General features: G+C 40.5%; 1 protein-coding gene across 1 annotated transcript in view; it reads left to right on the top strand.

Moving 5' to 3' along the window:
- Positions 1–10,330, top strand: part of LOC107104429 — a 25,961-nt gene that overhangs the window by 7,020 nt on the left and 8,611 nt on the right. Inside the window, exons 4-16 of the mRNA XM_015404428.1 lie at positions 608–720; positions 838–919; positions 995–1,132; positions 3,501–3,663; positions 4,269–4,384; positions 5,001–5,147; positions 7,217–7,321; positions 7,404–7,520; positions 7,619–7,777; positions 7,856–8,011; positions 9,622–9,784; positions 9,867–10,054; positions 10,135–10,227. Of these exons, the coding sequence (XP_015259914.1) occupies positions 608–720; positions 838–919; positions 995–1,132; positions 3,501–3,663; positions 4,269–4,384; positions 5,001–5,147; positions 7,217–7,321; positions 7,404–7,520; positions 7,619–7,777; positions 7,856–8,011; positions 9,622–9,784; positions 9,867–10,054; positions 10,135–10,227 (1,740 nt within the window). The remainder of the gene's footprint in view (positions 1–607; positions 721–837; positions 920–994; positions 1,133–3,500; positions 3,664–4,268; positions 4,385–5,000; positions 5,148–7,216; positions 7,322–7,403; positions 7,521–7,618; positions 7,778–7,855; positions 8,012–9,621; positions 9,785–9,866; positions 10,055–10,134; positions 10,228–10,330) is intronic.

Raw genomic sequence — 10,330 nt, 5'->3', positions numbered from 1 at the left:
CATCAAATCTCAAATAAATATAACAAAATGCGCCCAAATGAAATCAACTAAGGCACACCTCACTCAGGATAACACACAGGGGAATTTATACACAAAGGCTAGCCTACACAAACGAGGAGGGGTGGGAGGTGAGACAAAGACAAACAATGCATAAACATAAATAACTAATTCAAACTAACACCTTTTAACTACAACACAACTATCAAAAGAAAACAACATAACACCAAAAATGCTTTAACAGTTATGCCATAAGTGGAGAGAAAGAAGCAGACTCTAACATCCAGTCCCCTGCTTCCAGCAGCCTGATGGTACGTCCGACTTCCTGGTTTGCCTTCCCACCAGTCCTCTCCACTCAGCCAGTCCTTCAACTCAACAAAAAGAAAAGTAGTTAATTCAATTCAAATAAACAAAAGGTGTTTACTAAATGTGTGCACCCATAATAGTAAACAACCTAATGCAAAAAAAAACACCACAAAAGTGAAATTATAAATGTACTGTGTGAAGACCTTTAAATAAATACTAACACTGAAGAAAAGATGGAGGAACCTCCACAAATAACGTTCCCTAAATGTTGTTCCTTCCTGCTAACAATCTCTACATGTTTTAGGTGGAGTCCTGGGGAAGAATTACTGACTCCCAACTAAGAGGTTCCATGGCGGTAAACCCTGAACTGAGTTCTTCTTTTGCTCTTATTGTCCAAGGAAACAGCGCCCCTACTGGGTATAACTGATACTACAGAGGCTAATTTTGCAACCATCACTTTTTAGTACACAGAAAATGATGGAAGATAAAAATCATCACCTGAAAACTTCCAGCTGATGCTGATTGTGTTTCTAGAAAGGAGCTGGTGTTGAACGTGGCCCACAACGTCCCCCGGATGTTGGTCTACCTGCCCTCCCAGTTTGGGCTCCGGTCTCAGGTGGCTTCCTTTCCCCCTTTCTGACAGACAGGAGGTTGTAGATGCGTGGTGCTCACAGGCTTCCTCTTTTCCCAGTTGAACCAGTCCCAGTCCAGTGGGGCAGCGATGCTGGAGGTGCTGTCAGGCAGGAGGAAGCTCTGGGCTGTGGGGGAGCTGGCAGCCACAGAGGGGGGATATAGGCAGGCTTTGGAGGTCAAACACTCCTGGCCACAGGTATGATGATCTCTTTGATTTCAATGCACACTGTAAATAAATTATTTCTGTTCCATTAAGGGAGGGGGGGCTTAACTTCAAAGTAGACACATCCCAAAAACCAATAAAATGTATAATAAGGTATTTTACTTTTCACCCGGCTGCTGTATTTGTATGAATTCATATGATTTATTCTGAGTTCATGAGATCATAATCATTCCAAAATATAGTTAAAAAAAACAATCAACTGGACTGTTTTCTAATTTTGAAGACGTTTCTCTTCCCATCCAGGAAGCTTTTTCGATTTAAAATGTCTGGATTAGTTTTGAGTTTAAGGCTTTAGTAGAAAAGCTCAACAAAATCCTTGTAATGGTTTAGAAAACATGCAAATTGAAGCAGGAAAACCTGCTTGATAACGAAGAAAGGTGATTTGAAAGGTGTTTGAAGGAAGTTATTTATGTTAACTCTTAACATCCACCTCATTTTGAAGTAATCCTCGCCTAATTTTCATACCCAAATGGAAAGCAAATAACTGTGGAACGTAAGTCCATGTATGTTACATCATTTGAAAGCGAACAATTCTTAGTTTCTGAAAATATAAATGAAAATTGGGTGAGTAAAACACAACCTAAGCTGCATCAGTTCAGACATGACTCAAAGTATGAGTGCTTGAGAAAAGGCAGGTTTTATTGTTTTACATTTGTTCTACATCATGTCAGCCACAAATGCAGAAGATCAGCTGCAACAGATCCAGAGCTGTGAGGCTTTGAACCAAACATCTCCAAATGTTCCAAATGCTTTTACTCAACTATTTGACCCACAGAAAAACGCTGAAGCATTTTGATGGCAACAAAACATTGATGAAGCAAATATTTTCCACTTTTTTTTCAGAATCAGTGTATATAACAATTTTCTAACATTTTTACACCTACAATAACATAAAAAAGTCTATAAAAAAATAGTGAAACTGCAGCTTTTCAAGCTAAAATCAGCCCCAGTTCCTTTTCTGAGCTGTTTTTATTTTCTACCACCGTTGCATGACAATTTGCAGTAAACAGAGCTAACTAAGCATCTAATTTCTTCAATGTTCCAAATGCACATACTTAACTTTATAATCATCATTGAATAAACCTGACATCCAGCCTTAGGCATCGTAATAAAACAAAATTAGCGTGCAAACTCCAAAACTACCAGAGCGTTGTTGGCTGCTCGCATTGATCCAGTCTCCCCTTAAACAAGTCGGTAACTCGGCTCTGCTTTATATAACTCTGCCATATCTAGCCTTGTTTCAAACCTTATTTAATTGGCTGCAAAGCCAAACAGCCCAGGTGGTCTTAACCAATAACAGCAGGACTCTATGAGGCGTAATATCCCTCTACTCGGTGCGTCATTGGATGACAGGCAGGGGGCGTTTGTGAGACTTCAGCAACTGTCTCTGACTCAAATCGCGTCATAAGAAAAACCACACCAAACATCGCGGGCTAACAACCGAGGAAATAAGTATTAGAAGGTAAATATTAGCAAGATGCTGAGCATTATTATGACCAGCTCACTGATCTGATGTGAAATTCCGGACATTATGGGCGATTTTTTTCATCATGGAACTTTTTATAATGAATATTCTGGATTACTTTTAATCTGTGAACCCTAAGTACGGTGGCTGAGAAGTGCAAAACACATTAACAAATGAAAAACAAAGTAACATTTGAAGAAACAAAATTATATTTTATGAAACAAATGTATTTTTGAAAAAAAAAGTTTAAATTTTTAAAAACAAAATTACATTTTAGGAAACAAATTCACATTTTAAACAAGTTAGATTTTAGGTGAGAGAAAGTTTCATTTTAGAGAAAAAAAAAATACATTATAGGGAAACAAATTTACATCTAAAAAATGTTAGCAAATCGAACTTTTTTAAAATGTGAATTTGTTTGCTAAAATGTGAATTTGTTTTTAAAAATGCAAACTTTTTTTTTCAAAAATACATTTGTTTCATAAAATATAATTTTCTTCAAATGTTATTTAGTTTTTTATTTGTTAATGTGTTTTTGAATTGTAAATGTGTTTTGCACTTCTCAGCCACCGTACTTAGAGATGAATGGAGTATAAAGAATTGAAGATTGGATTTATAAAACGGCTTCTTGACGCCGTCAAACGGACGTAGCTGTGGGTTAGGATGGGGGGGGCTCATGTTTCAGCGCTCAAAAACCTACAACGCAGCGATAGAGTCGATTCCTTCCTAATCCCAGCTGTATCCCGTCGCTAAGCAACAAAATATCTCAGCAGGTTGTTTTTTAACTTGAACTTTTTGGAATATTTTGAGTTTCTTCTCCTTTTGGAACATAAAGTTCCTTTATTGTCTTACAGCTGAAGTGTCTTTGTGTCGCAGCTAAAGCCTTTTCCCAGGATCATGGCAGTCAGAACGTCCTACGAGCTCCAGAGGTGGAGCTACGCCCTCCAGCAGGCCACCGTGTGGGGCAATGACCAGTTCAGCCTGTCTGCTCTGTGCTGCAGCCCTCCTGGCCTGGAGGGGGGCAATCACACCCTGAAGGGTAAATCTCCAACATTCAGAGATCAGCAGGAGAATTCATGGCTGCTATGAATTTAAAAACACAAACTTTACCATAACATGTTTTATTTTAATGATCAGTCTAATTACTGCATCATTTTGATGGTTGTTAAACAACAGGGACCTGAAGGTGCCACCTTAACGTGGTGGGATTGTTTGAGTGCCCGAAAAGGGGAAAAGGAGAAAAGGGGGGGTTGTACAAAGTATTAACACCAGGGGTGCCAATAGTTGTGGGACACATGATTTTATTTATTTATTTATTTTTTTTTTAATGTGTGATTCTTTTTTTTTTTTTTACCTCCAAAGTAATGTACTAAAAGAAAAGGTTGGATTTTTCTCCTTTTTTTTTGCATTTAGTTTTTATGTTTTTAAGACAAAGAACATTTTTTTTTTTTTAGAAGTCATCGCTCAGATCTTAATCAAGAGTGCCAATAATTATGGAGGGCACTTTAGTAACAGCCTTTCTGTTAGACTCAAATATAAACTATATTTTAATCTATATAAAATGCTGATCTAATTAAGTTATTTTCTGGTAGCATGATATTGACAGCTGCAGATTGTTAATCTCTGATTATTCTCCGTCATCAGTTCAGATCAGCGGCGTTCCCCGCTCTACCAGCATGGAGGTTTTACACGACCGTTCTTTACATGGAAACCTAGACAGGATATCACTGGGCTGGAAGAGAAACGGCCAAACAGAGAAGGTGAGAAAGATCAAACTAAAAAAATAAAATGCTTTTCTTTCTGTGCTGCACAAATTATTAAAGTGTATTTACTACATAGAATGTCGATAGCATTTAATGTGATGAATGGATGCTTGTTCAACACACTGTTACTCTAAAACAGTAATCATTGTCTAAGAGTTAATTGTGGTCGAAAAATTAGGATTTCTCCTGTTTCATATATTAATTTATCCTATTTACTCACTATAAAACTTTTCACTCAGCCTGTTTCACCTGCAAGGCCAAACAATGCCTGAGTGAGGATGTTTGTAGACAAGATAAACCTTCTTCCCAATATAAACTAGATTATTTCTCCAAAGTGTCTGTAACTTGTTTTAAATCTGACTACTTTCCATTATTATAAGTAAGGAGGAACGAACGCTGCCCAGATCAGAACAGGGTTGATTACTGAGCAATAAGGACCGCATCCTGAACCGTTCTCTCTTAATAAAATAAATAAATGAAATAAAGTGCAGACTGAGAAAAATCCATCGATCTCCGTTTATTTAACTTGTGTGAATAGTTGAATATTTTTTTTACACCACATTAGTCTATTTCCATTCTTATTATTTCCCGTTGGGCCGTTTTTCTGCTGCAGGTCCAACTTCTACGTTCATGGAGTCAGTCTGAGGATTTCAAGGAGACCAACCTGGAGCTTAAGCATCCGTTCTGCTCCGCTCTAAGCCAGCTGTCGCTGCGCATTCTGTCACCCGGCCTACGGAGGAAGAGAAGCAGCAGGCATCAGGTGCAGAGCAAAGCCCAGGGCCTTCTGCTTTTGGTGCTCCATCAGATTTCCTCCGTCTAAAGAAAAAACATTACATTCAATGCCAACTGGGGGGAGAAAATATGTTATGCAATTAAATTCTGTTCTAACTTTATTTAATTTTATTTATTGAGTAACCTTTGGCGTGTCATAAGTTCTGTGAACCTGCCCAGCTGGATTTGTGTTAAGAAAACTACAAAAGTACATTTTTTTAAATTGAGCTCCTATTTTGGTCAAACGGTGCACTTTGCAGACATATGTAATAAATTCACCATAACATCTGTTCAAAATATAATTAAAGAACAATCTGACCTGCAGGTCGAACATATTTCAGTTAAAAACTCTTTTTATAAATATGTAAAAGTATGTGCACAAAGAAAATAAATAATTTCCGAAAAAATTCAAAAAATATCCACTGGACTTTTTATGGAATGACTATGACCTGGATGTCTGAGAACCTAAATCAGCATAAAGAAAATAAATAAAGATGATTTAAAACCATTATTATTAAAATCAGGCAATAATATAAAAGTTTGTCAAAAATTTTACTTTTTTTTAGTTTATCTTAAACAGTTTGGAATAGTAATTATATTTTAAACTATTTAAAGGAGTTATAAATGTATTAAAATCAATTCACACTGCAAATCAAAGGGTAAAAGAAACCAAACATTTGGTAAAATTATATTTTATTAAATGATTTTTTAATCAGAAATCAATAACCTTTCTGATTATTGATTCTGTGGTTTTTTTTCTAAGGTAATAATAAACTGTTCGGACAACTAGGGCTTGGCGATGTGATAAAAAACTAATATCACCATATATTTGGACTATACATGAAAAATACCACCATATATTTTATGTATCGCGATTATAGTCCAAATATATGGTGATATATTTGGACCATATAAATCCTATGTTACGTAGATTTGAATATTTATACACACAGTAAGGAACCTGGTAGGTTGTAAAGGTTGTACGTATAAAACGGGGCAGGCAATAATAAGCTTTGCTTCAGCCTATTCCTTTTTTTGGTAAATTGTTGGTTTTGTTTTGTTTTGATATTGTTGTTTTGTTGTTTAATGTTGGATTATTTGCTAAAAAATGTAGTGAAAGTAAAGTAATATATTTAAATTAGCTTCAAAACAACAGAGTGCATAAAGTTGCACTGATATGGAGTCTAGGCAGAAGTTCAACTGAAGAAAGTCGTTGCTTTCCTTCATCCACCTGCGACAGCCAATCAGCTTTTAACCCCGCCTCCACGACAGCCAATCAGCTTTTAACCCCGCCTCCACGACAGCCAATCAGCTTTGAACCCCGCCTCCATGAAAGCCAATCAGCTTTTAACCCCGCCTCCACGACAGCCAATCAGCATCCAAAGTCCATCTTAAAAGGCCTCCGATCCACTTGTCTGCTCCCGTCCGCTAATCCGTGACCTCTGGTCTAGTGGATGAAAAAGCAGTGGACCCCGAAATTTCCCACAATGCACTTAGAAAAGCAGTGATCATCTATGGTGACTAGACCAGCAGATATAACCCAGAATGCTTTGCGCAGAGAGCTGTTGTCACAGCGGCCCTCTGTTGCTACCTGACAGATGACAAATAACAAAGAGGGCGTGGGCACCATGCGTGGAGGCGGAGTCATGTGACCAGAGGGGTGTGAAAAGTAGTGATGATCTGTCCAAACGGTCAGTTAACTGAGTTCACTATAAAGTCCACTATATAGTCCACGCTCTATAAAGGGATGGAGGGATTTAGGGGTTAGGGCGGACGTTCGGACACAGACTGGCTAAAAGAAGATGGGGTCTGTGAGCAGATGAGTTTTGTCCTAAGCACGGTAGTGGAGGACCCCATGTCCCTTTGTTAAGCTCAGGTCCCTTCGCTGATGTTTCTACCGAGGCGTTTGCAGCTCTTGGAGGGGCTAGAAAACACACATGAACATAGTTCCACTTGTGTCTAAATGAATTTCATGGCTTATGTCACAATAACTGGAACACTGAACTCTGCAGCCTGTAAGACAAACGTTCAAGAAGTTCATTCCTGTGTATCCTGTAGACCCATCTGTCCTGGAACGGTGCGGTTCCGGTCAACATCTCTCTCAGCCTGAACAAACTGAACTCCAATGCTGGCAGGGCGTGTGTGCTGCTTTCAGCTCGGCGGGTTGGTAGATCCTTTGTCTGTCTCTAACAGTTGTAAGTATGGACTCTATTGTGGAGCATATTGTGAAGGTCTTCTGCTGCAGACGTCGGTGTCCTCTGGGAGGGGCTGCGTATCGGTGGGTCACGGGGGAAACTTGTATTCACAAACTGCAGATGTAACTTGGCACAACAAGAGCTTCAGACAAGGCATGACATACCAGGTATTCTGATTGATCTTTAATGTGAGTCCCTTCAAAGATGCACGTCTAATGGCTGATGAAGCAAGAAATGCATTTTTCATATCTTGGTTTTCTTTCAGAAAAGTAACCAGGGACTACATGGCCTTCAGATATACATTGATTTGGACAGAGTGTCCCCTGGACCCTGTCACTCCCACATGTTCTTGGCTAAAGTTCAGACGAACCTCAGGGATCGTTTGGAGCACAGAGTGGAAGTTGGCATTTGTCCTGAACAGCCTGTGAGTTCACACAGCAGAGGAAGAAACTAGCAGTCCCAGCATATCTCCAAAGATTCCCTGATGGTCTCTGTTTGTCAGATCTCATGGTGGTCCGGATCTCACAGAGTGAACTCAGGAGATGAGCTGTTCTCCACTCGGTCCAACCTGTCAGTGACTGGTCGCCAGTCCAGCTTCACGCTGGTCCTCTCAAACTCCTCCACAGCTGAGGGAACCAACGTCTCTCTGTCTACTGAGGTAAAGGTAAATCAGGTAAACATTCAACAAATAAAACAACTTTAATAAAAAAAAAACGTTTATCTTTTCATTTATATTCATCCATCTTGGTTGGTGCCTATCTCCAGCTCTCTACGGGCAGGAGGCGGGGTCCACCCCGAACAGCTCGCCAGTCTGTCGAAGGGCAACTCAGAGACACAAATACATACAGTCACACACTCAGACTTAAAAAGATTTAGAGAAGCCAATTATCCTAAAAGTCCTGTTTTTGGACTGTGGGAGGAAGCCGGAGTACCCAAGGTAGGGCTGATGATAGCACCCAGAGCCTGACCCCCGTGGGGCCAAAACCCAAAGGGGCCCATTCCCTTAGGGGTGGACCCAAGAAGAGATAACGCCATGGTGCCACAGGTCCCAAGTTTTTCCTCTCCACTGTCGCTTCATGCTTGCTCATCATGGACAGATTCTCTCAGCCTGTGTTATCCAGCTGGACTTCCATCTTCAGGTCCCTGAGTGAAGCTCTAGTATCAGCTCACGCAGTCCACTGGAACCCCCACATAAAGCTCAGCAGACCGTCTGTCCAACCGGGGGGGGGGGGGGGTCAGGCATCCCTATTCATGCATATCTATCAATATTCAAAACCAAAGACCAACTAATCGTATCAATATATTTCTTCTAATTGTCTTTTGTCTTTGTGTGAGTTTTTCAAATTGAAATAGACAGGTATGGGGCATTGCAGGCTAACAAAGAAGCCAACGACCCCCCCTTTCAGAGACATAGACAGGTATGGGGCATTGCAGGCTAACAAAGAAGCCAAACGACCCCCATTCCAAAGGGGGGGACCCGTTCATCCGTTTCTATTTGCATGTTTTCTAAACTAAAACCAGGCTTTGTTGGGCTGCTGGATAAAACCTGGAACTAAACGCTATTTCTGACATTTTGGATTGAAAAATCTTCCTGGATGGAAGAGAAACGTCTTCAAACTTGGAAACAAAGTCCAGAGGATTGATTTGAACTTTTTTTGGAATGATAATGACCTGGAAGATGGAGAATCCTCACCAATGTACACCTGAAGGCTGAAGGACACTCGTTTGAGGACAACGATGTCCATATTCTGGCTAAGGTAGACAGATGGTTTGAAAGAGGGGTTAAGGAAGCCATCTTTGTTAACCTGGAACAACCTCTCAGGAGGTTGTCTTAGACATAACCTTTCACCTACTTCCAGAGCACTTTTAGGATCAATACCCAGAATATTCACCTCTCATCCGACTCACACTTCAATGATGTGATCGAAACCACTCTAAGGAGGGAGTCAACGACCCCCTAACGACCTTTAACCCCCAGGTGACCTCCATCACCAATCCAGAAGAAAAGATCAAATCCAGCCTTTAGTTCCTCCTAATTCTTTGTTCCACTCCCAGTATATTAATCCCAGTCCTCCCACCACTAGTTAGACCTGAAGCTTCTTGGATGAGAGAAGAAACATTTTCTAGAAAACTTCACATCCAGTCGCCTAAACTGAACCTTTCTAGCTTGAACAGGACCTGAACGACCGAGAATCTTCAAAGAAACCTGTTTTTTTGTATTAAGTTTTTGACTGTTTAAATTACGTATCCTTTTTTAAACTTTTCCAGTCGATGGTGGGTAACTGGAGCTTGGGGCTGGTGGGCAGCGCCCTGTCTTGGACCAGTGGGTCGGGTCTCCAGGTGCAGGCCGCTATAGACGGTAGACAGAAGATTTGGCTCAATGGGACGATAGAGGGACGCTGTCTTCGGACTACAGCAGGTTACATCAACGGTAAATAAAGGACAACATCCCGCTAAACCAAGGCAGCGCCTATAGAGTGCAAATCTGAGCGTTTGTGTGTGTTACTGGGCAGGTTCAGACCTCTGTGAGGATCTGAGTGCAGTGGCGTGTGCAGGATTTAATCACAGCTTACGGGCAGATGTGCAGAGAAGAGAAGGCTGCAGAGAGTCTGAGACACTGGGAAGCCTGTCCCTGGAAAAGGACAATCAGAGGCTGATACTGACAGCGGAGGGCCGGGTGGAAAGATTAACCGCAGCAGAGGTAACGGTAACTCTATCTACCAAGTTTCCATTCAGTTTGAAGCTGTTTTACTCAGATTACGCCTCTTTATCATTTCAAAGGAGCAGTTGGACTTCCTGAGCTCCCAGATAAAGAAGCATCTCATAGAGAAGATAAAGCCGCTGCAGCATCTTCTCACAGAAATGCTAAAACAGGTCTGTTATGCATAAATGCATATTAAATAACGTCTGGCTAGACCTTTCGATTTAAATTCAATTAACTTTATTTCTATAGCTCCAATTCACATCACGTCATCTC

This window comes from Cyprinodon variegatus, unplaced genomic scaffold, assembly GCF_000732505.1.
Source record: "Cyprinodon variegatus isolate N-32 unplaced genomic scaffold, C_variegatus-1.0 Scaffold1737, whole genome shotgun sequence".
NCBI classification, from domain to species: Eukaryota; Metazoa; Chordata; class Actinopteri; order Cyprinodontiformes; family Cyprinodontidae; genus Cyprinodon; species Cyprinodon variegatus.
This window is presented reverse-complemented; position numbering and strand designations above follow the sequence as displayed.